The following is a 20,080-nucleotide window of genomic DNA, read 5'->3' as shown; positions in this document are numbered from 1 at the left end:
CAAGAGTTAAAAAGCCTATATATAAGAAAATAAAAAGGATCAAACCGACTAACGACCATGTCTTGGAACCCAACCCATTTGAACCCCAAAGAATGTCAATAGAACCACCGAAAAGACCAAAGTGCTCCGTGGATAGATGATGTGGACACCAGACACCGTAATGGAATGGAATAGGAAATTTAGAGTTGAATCCCTTGAACCGAATGCGAGATGTGAAATGGAGATGTAAAATGGGAGATTCGTAACGTCGTCATGTGGAGTGAACCAAGTTCCAGATGTAAGAATGGAGCGGTCGAAAGGAGGATAGAGAAGAAAATATAGGTGTGAAATCAAGAGTCAATCAAAATGCTATATATATCAAAACACCATGAGGAAGAATTGAATAATGCGAAAATTAAAATAGAGAGCAACAAACAGGCTAGAAAAACGAGACAAAAGAAATAAGCGAGCAAAAAAGTGTTAACACAGCAAGATGACGAAATATGTAGAAAGGCGCCAAAAATAGATATCAGACGTGTCGAGTCATTAGAAACAAAAGAAAGATGCAAAAATTTCCAAGCGCCATATTCCCCAAGTCCCTTATCTTCCTGCCCGTTTTTGCCAAATTGCGAAATCGTGATAGTCAAAAGTAAATAATCTAGATGCGAGAATGTCCCAGAACTGAGAAACTCCAACGAGATAAGAGATAAAACAAAAGAAAAATGTTCGGCCATTTTCCAAGATATTGAATCAAACTCCTGAAAACAATGCGTTGCTACTTTTTTTTGTATCACGCCGAGATGTGGTGCAAAAATCCCATGTTGAAGAAACGCCGGGGTATGACGATTTTGGTTTGTTAGGGTCATTGTTGAAATAGTTTTTGTTGACGACGTATTGCTTCCGATATTTGCTGTGCAGATTTGAGGATGGTATATATATATTCCTCTCGTTGAGAGACGTATCGTATCGTGTTGCGTAGTGGTCCGGAAATTGCTTAGAATGTACTAGAATCCATTCCATCTCGGCGATTTACCGAGAAAGCTGGGTTGATTGGCAAAACCGAATCGAGAAGATAGGACAGTCGTTTCATAGCACTAGATGGCCTCTCACTCCGGCCTAACTTCGTTGTTAATGTTGTTTGTGGTAGAGCCGGATTAATTGGTAGTTTTGAACCAAACAATGAGTTCCTCCTTGAGATTGGTCGGGATGGCGCATTCTGTGCAAGAGCCGGATTGATCGGCAAAAGAGAACCAAAGAGCGAGTTCCGTCTTGATGGTATTGGTCGTGATGTCGTTGGGCGAGAGGCTGCTGTCTCTGGAAGGGCCGGGTTGATAGGCAGCATCGAGCTAAACAGTGAGCTTTTTCTTTTTGTTGATGACGTTGTCGACGGAGCTGTTGTTCGTGGAAGGGCTGGGTTGATAGGCAGACTTGAAGTGAATAATGAGCTCTCTGCCGGGATGTTGTTTTCAGTGCACCTTGAGCCTTGCGAGACTCCAGCTTCCTCTTTGAGCTCTGGAACATCGTTTGGCGTCTGGGATTGAACAATTTGTGAGGCGACAGTAGCTGGTCTAGCAATAGCGGAAGAAAATGCGATAGGCTGCTTGCCCATACTGGTAGTGAACGGCGCGGCTTCAGTCCGATGTTCCAGCGAGACTGACGGGTGACTGCCCACACCAGCCAAGTCACCGAGAATCCCGGCATTTTGATGATTGCCAGCCTTAAAATCATTTGATTCGTTCGCATCTCGATCAGCCTCCACATCTTTACCATCGTCAACCGACGAGGGAACGACAGCACGGCTTATGTCAGAGTTTCTGCCACTTTCCAACTCCTGCGAGTCGTGTGGTTCGTGTGTGTTATCTCTGAGAGCCTCAAAATCTTCTGCAGAGAACATGGTCGGATTGACCAAGTACTGCGTGCCATTGACCTCGACCTCCTCAAACCGTGGTTCAACCCGCATAGCTGGGGACGGCCTGCTATGAACTTCAAAATCGCTCTGTGAAATGGAACGACGTCCTTCTGGATCACGAGAGACACTAGAAGGCATGTATGTCGAAGGTTGATAGTCGCTAGGTGGAAGGCCGTGTGTCGATGGACGACGACCTCGGGGCGGAAAATCGATTTCAGGAAATTCGACCTCTGATTCATATTCAGCTGGCGTTACATATACCACACTCGGACGCTCAGCAGCCTGATCATGGTGTTCATCAAGGCAAATTGGCTGAGGAGCATCGATATGGAGCGAATCATAAAATGGAGGACCGCCAGTGGGATGGGGGTAAGCACTCCATGGGGGTGGTACAACAGCATTGATGGGATGGTGATGGTCCTTAATGTCAGGCGGAAACATGGCTAGTAACTCCTTTGCGGACAGTCGATCTCGAGGGCGGTCACTGAGACAATGAGCAATGACCCTTCTATAATAATCAGGAACTTTCATGTCGATCGGTATGAATAGCGGACGTGGTTGACGCTCTGGCTCGTCTTCTTGCATTGCGAGGGCCCATAATGTCATTCCCAGTTGAAAAAGGTCTGACTTGACGCCAATGTACATGGATATCCTCTGATTGCTCTCTATTTTGGCGGCAATTTCGGGTGGCTCCCATCCGACGGGGCATCCTCTGCGGTTGATGTCGATGATTTTGGCATTGTCATTTCCGTCGATGACAATATTCGATAATGTGAAATCGCCTTGAACATAGCCAGCCTCGTGTATTTCACACAAGCCCTGTACGATTTGTCTGGCCCATCGTTCCCTGCGGGCCAACGACAACTGACCACGGAAATCATATAGTACATCCACCAGTGCACCTTGTTCTGCATAGCTGATTAGTAAACCCTTGACGCGTTCGAGATGATCATCGACAATAATCCCTTCGAACTGTATAACACTTTGTGAACCATGTAACGCATGAAGCGCGTTGATCTCGTAGAGAAACTCATCAACAGTATCTGGGCCAGGGATCTCCTTCTTGATGTAAGCTTTGCCGTCTAATTGAACCTTGTAAACAAACCCAGATAGATGAGACTCAAACATGAGATCTTGTTCTGGAATAAGACGATTTCCAAGATGGCGAACGCTCGACACGGGCGGATAAGGAATTGTTTCATTGACATCTTCTGTCACATGTACATGCAACCGGCCATCACTTGTTTCGAGTTTGAGGTTGGTGACCGTGTCGTAGAATTGTATTTCGGGGAGCGACTCTCGTATCGATTCGTAAATACGAGCGCTTTTGTCGCGCTGGTAATGTAACTCCTTCAAATCCTGCTCCAAAGAATCCGGTGGAGCGTCTCGGTAATCGCACGACACTGTCACTCTTCGCCATTTATTCGGTTTCTCTGCGTATGTCACGAAGAACTTTTCCCGTTCGGACTTGTCTCGGAAGTGCATGCTCAGATTCAGAATCCATTTCCTCTCTAATTCCTGCTCTAATTCGTCGTCCACGGTCTCCGGTTGTATGCTTGCGTTGTCGTAGCGGTTATACGGTGCTGAATCCACATGGTCCAAAGTCGCCGTGTCTTGTAAATACTCGTGGGTTGAATCGTCATCTCGAAGGCCCAAACCTGCAAGTTGTTCGCTCCAAGATCCCACCTCAGGCGCCGAAAGTCGGGCGATATTCACCGGTGTCGGTGACTGCGATCGCGGAACACTCAATGGTAGACGACGGTCCGCGGATTGCGTCCGGCGATGCTCTGGCTCGACGGGTGCCAACCGGTCTCGTCGCTCGGAAACTTGTCGACGAAATGTAGCAGGTCGAGGTAAACCGACAGCACCGACTTTTCGAGACAGACGTCGCGATAGATTTTCACGATGGTCGTTGGTGGTGTTGGTGGGGGAACTCGATCCGGAGGTGTGCTCGTCCTTGTGAAGCCATCGTCCCAAACCCAATCGGTGCCACATGCTCACTTTCGGCACAGCCGAAGGCAGCATTACGTTTTCGGATCGCGCCTCGAGCTCGTGATCGCGGAGGGTATTGAAGAATCCCCGGTGAGAACTACCGGTCGAGTTGTCGCGGATAGTGATTGCCATGGAGGGCTCGACTGTCCAGGAAAAAGTCTAGGATATCAAACGCGTCCGCTAGCACGCACAAGGGACCTGGACAATCGGCTAAACTCAACAGTTCGCGGCCATAAGAGTGGGTGTGTAGCTGGGCAGCAGACGCCCGCGTCAAGGAAGGAAGAAGAAGGTGAGATGTCGCCGGAGTCAACAACAACTGGATGTGCCAAGAATCCAAATTGATGAAAATCAAGGCGCCTAAGGGACTTCACCCCTTGGCCCCCTCAGTCGGTAAGAGTTGAGGCGCAAGGGGTACGTATCGGTCTGTAACTGTATAAAGAGGGCGAGACGAGACGGAAGAAAAGAGACGAAATGGAGGTGGGTGTGGGCGACTTGAGACGGCTGCGGCGTTATCCGTGTGATTGTTGACCAACTATGCAACACTATTATGTCAAGATCGATATACAGCGACTTATATTCAAGCAATGTTTGAACTTCGTGGAATCGGAATCCGAACCGAAATCCTCAGTGACACAAGTACACACACACACAAGTCTAGACTGTAGGACAAAAACACCACCAATGTTAGAGGTCAGAGATGAACGGCGGCTGGAAGACGTGGTGCAACAATTGCATGGGCGAATGCAATACCCTGGAAACACCAGTGGCTGACTGCCAGTAGACGATCAATGAGTCAGATGCAGGGTAAATTTTGTTTTTATCACACAGCCGAAAAAATTTTTCGTGCTTGGTGATGTTGTTGATAATCTGACCGCTAATTCGGGTCAGGAACAGCGTTTCTAGAGTAACAATATTATTTCCAAAAGACTAGGCAGCAATCGTCTTTTGGTAGGGCTGTGTAGCCTCTAATAGCGAGGGAAAATAAAAGCGTCGTACTAAATGTTCGTTCGATTGGTGACTGTATAAGGTTGTTATCACGTCGAGCACGAATAATGGCCGATGTTTTGGCTGTTGTATGTATGACCAAGACACAAAGGTACTCCCTCAGTGTGCGAATTATTTTTTCTTCCTTCTAAAAGCTCTGCTGCGTTGCGGCCTGACCAGGGGGCGCTGGTGTCATCGGCTGGTCTGAGTGTACCTGGACACAGCCTAGAGCGAATAGTAGATAGGGCACAATCAATAGCGCAGCCTACAACGAAAAATTTTCCAATCCTTGTCCCTTGATGGAACTTGGAATTTTAAGATGGTAAGGGACTGGGAACAAAAGCAAGAGAGAAAAAAAAAGGTGAACCGTAACAGCTCCTGCGTCTGAATAAACTAGATTCTGAACAGTTGAAAAAAACCATTCAATACGCTGATCTATCGCAGCGAGTATCCCCGCCGCGCATCCGACGTGGCCGTTTTTAGGAACAGCAGCGCAGACGATGAATAATGATTGGACCAACTACGATCGTGCATGCTCTTTACTTCCAGATACATAACTACTACTTCGCTAGTCGGGATTGTCCTCAAAAATAAATTCTACGTTCGAGTCTTCCTTACAAAAGCCATGGCCCGAGTAGCACCGCCATAGTTACATGCATTGGCTACACCTGATTTCCTTCCATGCATGCGAGATATGCGACCCCCAAGGATTAATAATATCAAGAACAAAGAAGGAAGCAGCATGGGTGTCGTTGACCACGTTAGTTAGTGGTTGTCACCCCTAGCTCGGATTACCTCGCAACCGTTCCTTCATCTTCCGATATTCTCGTCTCATCCCGACAAACAGGATGACTGAGATGCACCTTTCGAATGCGGCGCGCACATCCCGGCGGTAAGGACTTTGTCACTCAAAAGGGAACGAGAAAGGATCATCTTCTGTACCGAGAAATTGTACTATTCCTGCCATTGGTTGCTCGGCTGTTGAATTGCATCACGAAAGGAAGGGCTAAGTTTTCACTGCGCTGGTTAGGTGGTTCAGTTCTGAACGATGGAGGGCAGTGGTACTACTATATAGCGAAAATATAGCCAACCTCCGTCGAATAGATGTGACCTGTTTGCGTTAGTCTTATGCGTGGCTCCAATTGACTGGCGGGGCCCAATGGTTCTGTGAGTGCCGCCATGGAGCCCATGAACCAGTCAAGCCCCGCCGAACACACAGCAAACGAACAGAAAAAGAGGAGGTTTAACGTTATATCGTTCAATTGTTTAGTCAGTGCGTCGGCGGCTGCACCTAAACCTGTTCTACAGCACTAATAAAGAGGCAGAGCCCCGACATCGGTCGATTTGGTGTTTCTTTTCTTTCCCCTCTTTTTTTATGACAACCGGATTGTGATAGTTTCCATTGAAAGGTTCACGATACTGAGGCGCATGCTGTGTCTTTCCGGCCTGTTAGCTAGTACAGCAATATGTATGCCCTCGGTAAGTAAAACATTCATCCTGAAGACGACCATGTCAATGATATCAATGCATGAACCCGTATGTCAGCGTATGGATAAGTTGTGGTCCATCAAAAGAATCAAAAGAATGGCTCGATCGCGGGCCGAGGGCGGGAAGGTCCGATCGACCCACTTGTACCATTCTTACCGACGATCGTATCCAATTGTAACATTGTTGTACCAAAAAGTCTACATGTGATGCAAGACAATCTTCTATCGGCGAATATAAAAGATGCGAAACATAACTGAAGCAAGTCTCCATCTCGAAACTCCGCGCTGTTTTCCGTGTACTGCGAGGACTTTTGCTTTTGTCTCGGACATAGGAAATAGACCCAAACTCCTTGAGGATCAAACGGCCCCCCTAGTATCGCAGACCGAAGATACCAATTGAGTAAAGAATTGGATAAAACGTTGTCATCATCAGTTCAGTTTTTGTGCGTTTGATTATTTTCTGGAATTTTGTTTTAGGGCGGTTTATACGCTAATATCGCGTGGAGTCCTTCGAATTCATACATATGTAGCGTCCTTCAAAGTGATGCTTCCAATTGCTGGGTGACATGCATGTCAACTACCAATAGCCAGATACGTAAGTGTATTAGTGCGAGCGCTCTTAAGCGCAGCATGCTAGTCTTTTCTGTTCGACTTGATAGATACTGCTGAATGGAAAATTTCCTCAGAAGGCTTGAAGCTTGTCGAATTAGGAGTAGTTTTTCTGGAAACTCGTGATCGACCTTGTGGACGAATTTGAATAGATGCATGAAGAAATGCATAAAATGCTGTGTATAGTACTGTAGAGCAGACAAGCTAAAGATCAATATACTTGAACTCTTCGGTGATGGTGGGCTATGCGTTGTAAAAGTTTTGTCGGAACGGGAAATCAAGTCCACCTTAGGGGGTTGACGGGGTTTGCACTTGCGCTTTTTCAAAAACAAATGTGGTTACATTCATGTACTACTTACGTACCATTCTTCAGACACAATTGCATGATTAAAGATTTCATCGCTGTTGTTTCATCATCCGATATATCTCAGTAACGTAGATTTCCTGATTGGGCAGTTATTGTTTTCCAATGTCAGCTTCGATGCCAACGAACAGGACCGCCTCTACACTTGCCCAAGACATAAATATCCATGTTTATTATCAATTTCCATATCTCATCCATCAAACATTCGATGCTAATGATTTCTTGTATAATTTGTTTACCCGTTGAGATCTTAAAGAGCCTCATCAATCCTGCATCAAATCATTGAAAACCCTCATGCAAAACTCATCCAGGCGCAGGTGCAGATATAGGCAGCATAATAATGAGCTCATACCTGCATTCACAGACTAACCGGCTTTTTGTTTACAGATCTATCGTAGGGCTGGCCAGACATCATCGTCCGTGGGTCCGGCTTACCGAGGAGGTCGTCCTTGTCAGCCTCACCCATTTTGATGCCCGAAGCGCTTCACCTTGAAAATGTTCGGGCAACGATCGGTGCAGATTACCGGGTTAGGGAAAGTCAATTGAACAGCAAGCATATTTCAAGACGAAAATGAGTTGGAAATAAATTTGATTTGTCTTTCTTTTCCTCTGCCGGTTTCGAGAAGATATCCATTGCAGCTCTAGTAAACGTTTTGAAATGCGTCATGCATCCGGATGTATGAGAAGCAATTCCGATCATATTAAGTTCTAGGATAGAAATTTGGCACGATGTGTGGCGTCATGGATGCATATTTTAGATATAGAATCGATAACCGCAATGATAGCAATGCCATTGATATCACTTATACCTCGCAGTCTCTATCGCCTATTTCCTGGCTAGACACCTGTACTCATGTGCAGCCAGGGGAGTCTCCTCTAGCTACATCTGTAGACTTATCTATTTGGAGCAGATTTAGCATGATTGAACAGTGTTATCTCCAACCATGTACTAATTTCGTACAACAATTTGTTGCGTGGTATGTGTCCTGGTGATGGAAATTCCATTTCTACATTCAACTAGTAGAACAAATTAGGTGAGAAGTACATTTTGCTTATTCAGCTGTCCATCGAGGGAGTCCCGCACGCTCTACAGCAACCTTGGTTGCTTCATCGAGATCTTCCTTCGGCAGGCCAAGCACGCCGTTGAGTGTACCTTTGTTACGCTCAAAGTCACCAAAGCCGTCGGGAAAAAAGACACGTGTGTACAGTTTCTTCGCAAAACCCGAATGTTTACCTTCTTGCATCTCTTTCAGGCCCTCCGCGAGACGCCCTTGAGCCGACTCTTTCGTAATGGTCCAATCTTCTGGCTTTGTGTCTGTTACCCGAAGAAGAGACTCCAACATGTCCTTTTGACTGATTGTAAATGAATTGATGTAGACGTCTTTGTTCTTGAGATTTTCAAGAAAGCCATCGCCTTTGCCTTCTTCGGCTTGAACGGGTAAGCTAAGAAGAGCTGCTACTGCGCGGCCAATCTAGATATTATCACTCATGTAAATAACCTTTCGTAAGGAAAGGGCGGAGTGGGAAGCCATACCTGAGGCCATGTTGAGACAGAAGCCTTGACCTCTCCCTCATCAAAGAACATAACAGAACGATTGGTGATATCGAACCCGAATGCTGGAGGCATAGGCAGACTCCACTCATACCAAAAACCAGTTGACACGCCAATGTAAGAGGAAGTCTTGAGCTTTCCCAGAGCTTCACGAGAAGCACCTATATAAAGCGTAAATTAGCCGCTGTTATAGAATGCTAACATGTTATATCGCAGGATCGGCACCCATCCTCCATCCAAAGCTCAAAGTAACCTGAGAGTTACTCAATACTCACTCTTCATCGGGTAATAGAACATATCCTTGATAAACTCATGAGCTCCTGGATACGAAGACCACTCATTCGGCAGTATCCATGGAACGCCAGCCTGATCAGCGGCTTCGATGAGTTTGACTTCGTTGCTCAGCGCAAAGGCGCCTAAAGTGATAACAAGCGCGTCTTGACCTTTGAGTGCCTCCACGACTGATTCCCGCTTTTCATAATCGACCACTTTTGAGATTACTCCTTCAGGTAGTTTGCTCTTGCTGTCGGCTCGGGTGATAGCTGTGACGGTGTGTTTGCCTGTCTTGAGGAGGGCTTCGGTCATGAATTTTCCAGAGTTTCCACCGGCCTAGGGTTTGGATAATCATGTCAGTCATTGAAGGAAGTAGAATCTCGAAAGGAATAGAGATGTGGTCTTGGACTCACTCCAACAATAGCCACTTTATTAATATAGTTACTTGTTGCCATGTTGGGAGTTGATGATCAGTCACGCGGAAAATGGTTGAACAGGTTCTAAGACGAAACCAAGCAGTTTAGTTCTTCGTTTGTTTATTTTGAATTCTAGAAAACGATATTCGAGTGAAGTCATGTCACTTTATAATAACATCTTCTAGCGGTTTTTCGTCGGCCTTATACCCGGTCTTTAGAGTCTTCCAAGGTTCGTATACTGGACAGCCAATCATCTCGCTCAAAGACAACTTGTTCCATGAACTCTTTCAATTTTTGCTTTTCGCTAATAAATACTCTCCGAAGCTTGTAAATATCCAGTCAATTAAGTGTTTTGATCGGAAAGTCGTTGGCCCGGTTCAATGTTCTATCCGGACGAAGCTGACCGTGGTGGCAGTCGGATTTTATTGACGTTATTCCGGGATTGGTCCGGTGCGGGCAAAACTTTGAAATTTAGGCGACTTTATCAAGCTAGGTGCATTCTTCCCAGATTGATGTACACATTTGTGGTAATTCATCCGACAGGAATCTGACGAGCGGAATTCGTAAGAGTATAGTTATTCCTTCTCGGTCAAAATGCGCTTCATGACGACATTTAGCGACATTTAGCATTTGAACAGAGCGTGCAACCAACCCACATAAGACCATGTTTAATTTTTGAACCGTGACAGTACTCTAGCTAGCTAAATTTGTGAAGCCAAGAATGCAAATTTACTTCTGCACATTTAGACCCCGGGTGTTGGACCCAGATGTCACTGTCTCTTCGAAATGAACTGATGTCCTTCTCGTTGTATAAACTGTTAACTAAATATTTGGAGTCACACCGAGTACTTTGAACACTGGAACAAGGCAGCGGTCGGGTTTTAGCTGCATAGGACCGGCTAATCGCCTGAAGCAATCAGATCTTAGAATTGACCCAATGTGGGGCATAGAGGTTTAATTTTGGCCCCTGAAATAAGCTTAAATCAATCCGTTTCTATTCCTGTACTCACCTTGCACTTGTCAATCCACCTGTATATTCGATGCCTGAGGTTACATGATGGCTCTAGGCGAAAGGCCTCACAAAGAGGTGGGAGCCTCTCCATCATGGGCCAGTCATGCAGCGCACCTCCTCCCAGTATCCCAGCAGAATAGATTTCGAAACCGCTTTCAAGGACACAACTCAAACAATGTGTTGCCTCATTCTAATGAAGCAGGGACATACCAAATTGGAGATGTATATACACCTGTGGAGCAGAAGCGACCATGGGGGATAAACACGTAGGTGCTCGTCCACAGTTCTTCTCAACTTAGAGATCGCTTACTCTGTCAAGTGATTTCATGCCGTATCTCAAACATGTCAAGAATATTTCGAGGTCATGGCCTTCTGTATCGTATTTGGCTAGCTGGATGGAAGTGACAACTTCACCAGTCAAATGGAAATATCTCACCGAGGAAGATCGAGAAACTCGTGCAAAGCACACGCGAGTGGTGATGATAGACTTTCCCAAGGAGGTAGATGGCGAACCTACACGGACCACGATAAACAGCATTCAAGAGCTTCGCAGACTCTTCAAAGATTATAGATTCAGCCACAGCCCAGATCATTCCAGATTATTCGTCATCGAGGATCTATCTAGAGATGTCATTGAAGCTTTCGGATCCGCGTATGACATTGATCCCCATTTCTGGAGAGGTCATATAAGCGACTATTTGTGGTACAATACCAGAGATCCGTGGGTCGAGCTGGAAGAGCTTCCTCATATTACTCGAGGTCGGAACTTTTATCATTTTCGCTATGTCCATCCGCGATACTTTAGGAGTAAGGACTCACAACGACGGGCTACAGAAGAAGCTCGCAGAATGAACGTGCTGAGACGGTTGGATGATGACCGTATAAGTGCCAGCTTGCTAGATGATGAGCAGGCATCTGTGAATATGTGGCGCAGCAAGGCGTCCTTATGGCTAAGACGTAACGATAAACGTCAAAAACATACCTTGGGTAAGCAATCCAACCTACCTCTAAGGCCCGCATGCAAACTAAAATACGTGAACAGGAATATTGATTGTAGATCCTTCAATCAAAGAAGGTCATCCTCTTTGGGGCAAAGGCTTCAATTTCGACTCGCCCCCTAGTCTCGCATCAAAGTCCGTCCCAAACACGCCGGTACCAAAAGATTCATTATTTGAGGCTGTAGTTTATTGGACAATGAAAATGTCTATGCAGCATCTAAAGGAGTTGGAGGAGCAACCGAACAACTTTGCCATCGCCATTCTTAGCATTATCGCGGTCGAATGGTTGACTGTCAAAGAGTATGTGACCACGAGATTGACTCAGATTGAGTGGGAACTTGAGGTGCCGGACTTCCGCGGACACGGTGAGAAATATGGATTGGACGCTTCCCTCAAATGGCTACATCCATTTCGTCGTAATGTGCCCAGATATCGGAAATGGGTAACCAATATTCTCAACGGTATCTTGAGCGACAAGAACCTCTCACCCACAGACCCCAAGGATAACCCCCTGATGGATCTACGAGAAGACTTCCTCGTCATATTGAGGGACCTAGAGACCCTCCAAGCACAAGTGCAAGATCTCGTCCGCGTCGTCACGGCAATCATATCCATCGAAGAAGCCAAAAGATCAGCGGAACAGAACAAAAGTCTTGCCCGTTTGACTTATTTGGCTGTTGTGTTTGTGCCACTTTCCTTCGTCTCGAGTTTCTTTAGTATGACTTCGGATGTTGCGAGTTTGCGCACGACGTTTTGGATATTCTTTGCGGTGGCGGTACCTCTTACCCTACTGTCGCTTTCGGTGACTCGTTGGTGGGCTATAACGAGGTGGTTGAGACGAGGTAGAGACTAATTGTGTTGGGCAGTACTCTTGAGAAAATTGTACCTGTATGCTACGAACTCATCTGGTTGAGATAGCAGCCAGTGTTGACATGGATGATATTATGATTGATATTTTGTGGATTCATTCTTAACAAACAGGCAGCATAGTAAAAAGTTGTCAATCTACATTAACGCTCAAGCAATCAAATAGAACCTATTTAAAGAATAAGGAAAGACCTCCAGGCACCTCAGCTATCTCAACGCAGGGAAACCTTGCAGTAGCAGGTGTTCTGTTCACCTCCACTAAGAAGATTTTCGTTGTTTAAACTGTGATTGTAAGACGATTCCCTACAGATTGTCAAAATAAATTATCGCACTCAACCGGGCACGGATTGACTTACTACAAAGACCAAAGCTATCATTCCAATACAGAATAAGACGAACATGTATTGTCGCAATCTCATACTCTCCTCGAAAAGAGCTGACTGGGCTACTCTCTGCCTTGACTCAGCAGCTTTTTCCGCGGAAATGAGCTGATGAATCTAGCAGGAAGAGAAGATACATCAGCAAAGAGCCGTTACAGGTCCCTGAATCAGGACTTACCAGTTTGCTCTCGTGATCGAGGCGGCGTTTGCATGACCCTGCTCTTTTGCCGATCTTATGAGTCGCCTTTCCGAATTGTTTGAGAACTTTGATGCGCTGTTTCATACCCATCTGCGCATCAGATGACCACCGCTCGTTGAAATTTTCAGCATACTTGTTGATCGAGTAAAACGTTTCCTCGGTCGCGGTCAAGAATTCACGAGCTTGAATGACCTTCTTCGAGAGCCCAGACATCTTCTCGTACTTGTCGAGGAGCAGGCGACAACGATGCTGTGGATCTTCTGGGAGGGATTCGTTGACGATTGGTTGATCCTTGAGTTTTGGTGTTAGCAATTGTTCCGAATCAGAAAGATAATGAAGTAATTCGGTTAGAAATGATAGTTTAGAATAAACAGGGAATACCTCCGCCATGTCACAGATAGCTCTCTCTAACCTCCGAGTTGCTTCTTCAGCAAAACTCGTTATCGTCTTCGCTCAAACCCCATAAACCTCAAAAGCACCGCCACTCATGACGAGACCATCGGATTCCTTGAAGTCTTTGACTACCGAGTACTTCATCATATCACTGAGACCGAAGCACAGTAGGAACTGCGTGAAAGAAGCTCGATTGGCCTCGCTGAGCCAAACGGAATAAAAAGCAAGGCTGTGCTGGTGGTATCCATCCCCCATATTTTCCTCTTCTCGATCTTGGATAGTAAAACGAGACATGTGAGCTGTACAAACTACTTGTTAGCTGTGATATAGGCCTACTTTGGTATTGCTTTATGTCCATACTGCATGTCCAATCCTCGGAAGCTTGGTGTTGTGTCGTGAAAGGGAAGGCATTGCCCTGAAAGTAAAGCTCTGTCTCGCACATCATCCAAAAGGAAGGATCGATATGCAACGTTTCACTGAATTTCTTCGAAACAGCATCGGCTCCCTCGAAATCCTCGACGCGTGGAAAAAACCTATCACAAATCAACAACAGTAGTTTAGGGTTATCGTTGGCACAACTTACAGGATGCGTACATCTCCTTTCATCTCGGGTTCCCCATCTAGCATCTTGGTAGTATTAGCCTGAATCTTGGAATAACACATTGGGAAGGCAATCTTGCTCACATCCTCGTCTAGAAAACTTCGCATCACAACTTCGGATTCTTCCCATGTTGAGTCTGCGGAGCTAGTTCTATTTTAGCATTTTGACACTCTCGAGTAGCAAAGAATGGAATGAAGTTGCTTACTCCCAGGCCAACTGCCGAATCGGCAACTCTTGCAGATTGCGCGCCATTTCTTAGAAGGCAAGGCTTCTTTCTTGAAGCTTCGTAAGTTGCAATGGTGTATTGCGAGAAATGCGAGTAAAGAAGATCGAGTGTTAACATGCAAGGGAAGGTGAGAGAAATAAAGAAAGATAATCAAAACAAGAAAATAAAAGAAGAAGACTAGCAACAGTACCCAGGTAGTTGAGCTCCTGTGTACGGATTCTACCGGCCTCTTCACCGCAGTATTGAATTTGGAGTCTTAGAAGTGAAATTTTGAATGATTGAACAAAGAAACGCGTCTAGACAGTGTGTGGCCTTTACCGGCGAAGATAATTTTCATAAAACTTCGTGATTGTTTAATCTGGCCACTGAATATCGAAAAGCATGAACGTTTGTACCAGTGAGCTGCAAGATGCACTGTACATTTCCTATTCTGACACCTGGGTATTCATGGAGCGCCGAGATAAAAATCTTTATTCGGTCCTCCAGCCCTCGTCTGAGCATATAGTTAGATAGTACCGTAGAATCTGAGTATAACGAGCAAGGCGCCTCATGGTCACTTTGTTGATATCTGGTTGGGTAGTACATGTAATCATTTAAACATGAATAGCGCTATAATTTGTTATTGATAGAATAGGTTATTGACAGCTCCCCACTTCTAAATGAATCAAAGTCTCTAGATAGTAATTTCAGGTGTTGATAGGGCTTCTGTACTGCACATAAAGGCTCGGCGGGTCATGCGCCTCCATTTGCTTGAAAAGTAAAAGACATGCTTGCTAACCCAATCGATGATATATATGCTATTCTAATAATCAAAATCCCGTTGATTTATAATATCGTCTTGAGCTACAATATCATCGAAGTCTAACATTTTGAATTGACGCAGTAGAGTCCTTTCTGAGCTAGAAAACGTTGAATACGCCGTCTTCGAACGAGAAGATTTGGAAGTTCGAAATCACTACCAGGAATGGCAGTGGCAAGGTCCGGAAACCAAGATTGCGAAGTTGTTTGGAAGTATATTGGCCGAGCTTCTGAAGATACCAATTGCGGATATCAGTGTGGAGTCGTCTATCTTCAACTTGGGTGTCAACTCATTCGATTTACTATTTCTCAAGTCCAGGGTTCAAGAGGTATTGGAAAAGGAGATCGATATGCCTATGTCTGGGTTATTGCCAGCCTGAAGCGAACTAAACTAACAATTACCAGGCCTAAGGTCCGGGCCATTACCTCATTGAGCGAAAAAGCCACATCCACAGAGCTAGTATATAGCATGATATCAGCCTTGAAACAGGATTGTACGGAGAATAGGCTGGGTCAATGAACAGTTGATATGAAAAAGTATTGATTTTGATTATTGTTGGGACATTTACGCTAGCATCTGGCTTGTTTTGTGAGGGGTCCGGAGACTCTGTGTGTTCCGATATCTGTCTGTCTTCAGATGTCAATTAAAAAACAACTGAAAATGAATATGTCCAGCTATATCCTCACATTTAATGAAATACCACTCCTGATTCATGGTTCTCTAAGCATAGCCGGAATCGGCCCGGGACAGGAATTAGTGTCAACATTTCAGCTAAACGAAGGCGTTAACGGCAAATGATCAGTCTGAAGTATGCAACAAGAGTTTTGGCCACTTTTCGAGGCTATAATGGCTTTTGCGGCATCTGAAGATTGTTAAGTCCGCGATTTTCCATGGCTATAGGGTTTTGGACATGCTTGCACTGGTTTTCGAAACTATGCAAGCCTGAAATCACCATAGCATCAGCATGATGCCTGACTTGATATGTCTACATATATATAAGATGTTACAGACTCAAAATGAGTGCCTTAACTCCTTCTATCTTCATGATTCACTTATTTGGTAGTATACTCAGGAATCAACTCAAGAAGGAGAGAATATGGTTTCAACAATCATTCTGATCACCGGTATGTACCTCTTCCGCACAACAGACCAAATGTCACTCAATTAGTAACAAATATAGGAGCAAACTCCGGTATTGGCCTCGCCTCCTCAAAAGTGCTCGCCTGCGCCTCCCCATCGTACCATGTAGTGATGGCAGKCCGCTCGCTCTCCAAATTGGACGCCGCACTCGACGACCTCAGATCCTCCTACTCACACGAGATCAAGGGAACGCTCTCCACCATCCAACTAGACGTCACAGATGACGCCTCCATCGCCAAGGCTGTTGAACACGTAGTCCAAACCTACGGCCGCCTCGACGTCCTCGTCAACAATGCCGGAATAGGTGGACTCAACATACCCGACCTCCGCACCGAGTTCCGGCTTGTACTGGAGACGAACGTCACAGGGCCAGCCGTCGTAGCAGCGGCTTTCCGCCCTCTACTATTGAAATCCACAAATCCATATTCGGTATTCGTCAGCAGCGGCGCGAGGACATTGCTGCGGAACGCAATGCAGAAAACAGCCGAGCAAGCCCAGATCGGAAGCAAGAGACCTGGTGCGTATCAGGTCAGCAAAGCAGCGCTAAATATGCTGGCTGTTCTCGAAGCGCGAGATTTTGAGGACCAGGGCTTGAAAGTGTTTGCTATGAGTCCTGGATTTGTTGTATCCAATCTCCGAGGAGAGGGCGAGGAAGCGAGGACTGGTTGGGGAAAGGCAGGCGACCCGGAGGAATCAGGGAAGCTTTTGTTGAGTATTATCAGGGGTGAGAGGGATAAGGATGTTGCGTGCCTAGTTCACAAGGATGGTGTTTTTGCCTGGTAGATGATTATCCGGCATACACTGAGCTGTGTGTCAAATGCGGTCTTGCTTTTGTAACAAGCTATGCTGGAGAAGGCTGTTCTCCGGAGGGAATGTCTACCTAGACACATATATCAGTCGATTCATTCGTCTAAGTGATTTGTGCCCTGCATCGAGAAGTAATATACTTAGGGTTAGCCCGTTCACGTGCAAAGTAGTACCGAGTTCTGACAAGTACAAATACAATGTGCAGCTAGTCTTATTTGAGCACCATACCAAAATTAACAGCGATAAATTTCGCTTTTTCACTCTGTATGATGATGAGTTATCTGATTTTCCTCCAGGGCTGTGTATCCGCTGATACCTATATGGTCGACATTTATGCATGGGACAACAACATGCAGCGTGATCCCAGCGAGGAGGTAATAACCTGCGCATACACGCCTGTCGCAATCCTGAGCTCTATATTGGTTACAAGTTTCATGTTCACTAGCCTCGTGGCGCTGCCCCGGCAGAGGCTTGAGTCTGCTATGCCTGTGGCAGGGAGTTGTAGCATTGCGATTGCGGCGGCGKGTCATCCCAGGGCTGATCCTAATCAGCTGAGAGATGTGGAAATGGAGGACCACAGGGATGAGAAAGAGGAAGATATGGAACTTTTACCTGTCCAATGGTGGGCGATTCCTGTTGAGGGATCCTTGGGGCATTGCAGCTTTACTAGTGATGATGTCGACATGCCTGGAAGTGGCAAAGATTATCAGTGATTGTATGTAAGCACGTAATAAATGGGATCTCGGCACAGACCTCTGTTGTTAATAATTAGGTAGTACTTGGTACATTGTGGTTTTACAAGTAGCGATGTTGAAATGCCTGGAAGGGTAACGAGTATCAAAAAAATGCATAAAAACTATCATCAGAACACCAACCGTGTCTGTTTCCATTTCATTTCCCACGGTGATATCAACAATCACCACCAGAATCAAACCTCATATATCGTACAAAAGTATACAAAGAAAAATGGGTCCAAAGAGAATGAAGCAGAAACGAAGTGAAAGAAACAAGGGTAAAGAATTATGCTAGTAGTACAGTACAGGCATTAGAATAAACACGGGCATATATGCAGAATTAGTTATATCGAATATAGTCGTCAAGTCGTTCATAGACTGGAGAAATCAGTCGTCTTTCTCCCCGGTTGTTTCAGTCACCGAGACAGTGGTAGATGATTCGGTGGGAGCTGGGGATTTAGAAGATTCGGTAGGAGGTTTTTCTTCGGTTGTAGAGGCTGGAAACTTGAAGTCGGTCTCGAGCTCTCCATTGGACGGTTCCCGTTCGGAAGTCTGTTGTTCTTCAGAAGTAGATTCCGTAGCTGCTGGGGCCGTGAACTGCGGCTCCTGCCTTTCGCCCTCTGCCTCCGCCTCCGCTGCCTCTGTTGGTTGTGCTCCTTCTTCACGTTCACTTGCCTTTTCAGACGTCACTTCAACCGGTTCGGATTCCTTTTGTTCGTCCTCGGAACTTTCTTCACTTTTCGGGGCCTCAGTTTGCTCGTTCTCTGGCTCTTCCAAAGGCGTGCTCTTTGTATCCTCTACATTTTCCTCGACCTTGGGTAAAGACTGTTCTAGCTTGGCAGCTGGACTGTGATCCTCGGTCACTTCTGCTATTGTTGATACGCTCGATCCTGTTGAGGGACTGTGTTTGTGTCGTCTCGTTGTAGCACCCGTGCTCACATTTAAGGAAGCCTGTGCATCAACAGGGGTGTCCGAAGACAGGGCTGGCGCCGCGATGGCTGTATCATTCCGTAGCACTGAAATTCGGCGGTTGCTGTCAGGCGGTAGGACTGCTGCCGTAATAGAATGGCCCTGTGGTTCTTCGGGAGTATCGTCAGAGGTAGCTAATCGCTCCGCTTCTTCCGGGACAGTATAGTTATCCTGTGGTATCAGCTCGTAAACGTCACACACCGTCTTGAAGAAGATATATAAACCATCTGTATTCTCCACCTGACGGAAGACATCTCGATGCTGGAACCAGGCGTGCGCAAAGATACGGTACAAGCGACGGAATATGTTTGTCAAATGCCGCATGCTGGCTTKCGGACCCCCYCCAGACTCCGAACCTAGGGTGAGCCGACTGGGGAAATATTTCGGCGAGGTCAAAATATTTGTCGCCCAGTCGAGGGTATGACAGCAGTAGTCGATCGCACAGCACGACTTTGGTGGATCGTGCACGGCACAAAGGTATTGCCATTCCGACGCGCGCATTTCGGGGCATGATTGTTGCGAACAAGGAGGGTCTTCGGCGAAAAATGCGATGATAAGGTTGTTTACTTTCATTGTCAAGAAGCGACACAACTCGTAGAGCCATAAAGATCGTTCGACGCCTTCGGGAGCATGAGCGAGGGAGACCGCGACTTCGTGTGTGATCGGATGGATGGTAGTCGATCCGTTAGGCATAGTGTAGTTATGAAAAAGAGCTTTGAGATGCTCTTGAAGCTGGAAGGGAGAGTCGAGCTAATCACACAAGTCCATAGTGTTAGTTACAGACCACATGTGTAATTGTAGACAGCTCAACTCACCTGCGACAACGGCACGAGCGGCGGTCCTGAAGCCATGTCGGCAGCTTTAGTACCTGGTCTAATCCTTCTTGTTGACCCGTCATCCGTCTCTATCAGCGGCGCAAAGAGCTGGCCATCACCTCCCTTATCTCCAACCGTGGGCGACTGAGGCCCGATTTGCACTTCTGTGAAAGGCGGAGGGCTGGGCAGACGCGGAGAGCTCGAAGGAGACACGGCGGCCGCAGCAGTCGCAGCCATTTTCCTGGACACGGAGATTATTGCCGGGGATTTGCGCAAGGAATGGGAGGCCGGCGCGAAAATTTGGGAGATTGTAGAGAAAAAGAGCGGATAGCGACTGTCTGGAGAGTCACTGTTGGGGTTGTAATCAAAGTCTAAGTCGTCGAGCTCGTCTAGTACGTGCTTGTAGTCGCTCGGCGGCTCGTTGAACAAATAAAAGTCCATGCTGGTGGGTGCCTTGGCGCCTGAAATTGATGCCTTGGTGCCTCGGCTCGCTTTACGTCAGAATGCCCAGAGGCGTATAACAGCCTCAGCCAAATTTCTTCGGAATATCAAGAAATCCGTGATCAGGATCTAGA

At 46.2% G+C, this 20,080-nt stretch overlaps 6 protein-coding genes across 6 annotated transcripts; 2 read left to right on the top strand and 4 right to left on the bottom strand.

Annotated features, from left to right (window-relative positions):
• Positions 1-1,133: 1,133 nt before the first annotated feature.
• BHQ10_006025 (uncharacterized protein) lies at positions 1,134-4,012 on the bottom strand (the record flags this gene model as incomplete). Its single annotated transcript, XM_040878566.1, has 2 exons — positions 1,134-1,293; positions 1,455-4,012. 2 exons carry the CDS (start codon positions 4,010-4,012, stop codon positions 1,134-1,136), a joined length of 2,718 nt encoding a protein of 905 aa, XP_040734529.1.
• A 4,364-nt stretch (positions 4,013-8,376) lies between these two features.
• BHQ10_006024 (uncharacterized protein) lies at positions 8,377-9,604 on the bottom strand (the record flags this gene model as incomplete). The annotated part of the gene is made up of 4 exons (XM_040878565.1): positions 8,377-8,796; positions 8,859-9,037; positions 9,152-9,485; positions 9,563-9,604. 4 exons carry the CDS (start codon positions 9,602-9,604, stop codon positions 8,377-8,379), a joined length of 975 nt encoding a protein of 324 aa, XP_040734528.1.
• A 1,821-nt stretch (positions 9,605-11,425) lies between these two features.
• Positions 11,426-12,428, top strand: BHQ10_006023 (uncharacterized protein; the record flags this gene model as incomplete). Its single annotated transcript, XM_040878564.1, has 2 exons — positions 11,426-11,564; positions 11,620-12,428. The coding sequence occupies 2 exons, from the start codon at positions 11,426-11,428 to the stop codon at positions 12,426-12,428; spliced, it is 948 nt and encodes a 315-aa protein (XP_040734527.1).
• A 272-nt stretch (positions 12,429-12,700) lies between these two features.
• BHQ10_006022 (uncharacterized protein) lies at positions 12,701-14,267 on the bottom strand (the record flags this gene model as incomplete). Its single annotated transcript, XM_040878563.1, has 7 exons — positions 12,701-12,745; positions 12,799-12,939; positions 13,001-13,312; positions 13,490-13,713; positions 13,775-13,947; positions 13,998-14,159; positions 14,221-14,267. The coding sequence occupies 7 exons, from the start codon at positions 14,265-14,267 to the stop codon at positions 12,701-12,703; spliced, it is 1,104 nt and encodes a 367-aa protein (XP_040734526.1).
• Positions 14,268-16,136: 1,869 nt separating this feature from the next.
• BHQ10_006021 (uncharacterized protein) lies at positions 16,137-16,963 on the top strand (the record flags this gene model as incomplete). Its single annotated transcript, XM_040878562.1, has 2 exons — positions 16,137-16,164; positions 16,221-16,963. The coding sequence occupies 2 exons, from the start codon at positions 16,137-16,139 to the stop codon at positions 16,961-16,963; spliced, it is 771 nt and encodes a 256-aa protein (XP_040734525.1).
• Positions 16,964-18,108: 1,145 nt separating this feature from the next.
• On the bottom strand, positions 18,109-19,946 carry BHQ10_006020 (uncharacterized protein; the record flags this gene model as incomplete). The annotated part of the gene is made up of 2 exons (XM_040878561.1): positions 18,109-19,440; positions 19,506-19,946. 2 exons carry the CDS (start codon positions 19,944-19,946, stop codon positions 18,109-18,111), a joined length of 1,773 nt encoding a protein of 590 aa, XP_040734524.1.
• Positions 19,947-20,080: the final 134 nt, after the last annotated feature.

Source organism: Talaromyces amestolkiae (genome assembly GCF_001896365.1).
Source record: "Talaromyces amestolkiae strain CIB chromosome Unknown scaffold11.1, whole genome shotgun sequence".
Taxonomy (NCBI): domain Eukaryota; kingdom Fungi; phylum Ascomycota; class Eurotiomycetes; order Eurotiales; family Trichocomaceae; genus Talaromyces; species Talaromyces amestolkiae.
The sequence above is the reverse complement of the archived record's forward strand: the minus strand, read 5'-3'. Positions and strand labels throughout refer to the sequence as shown.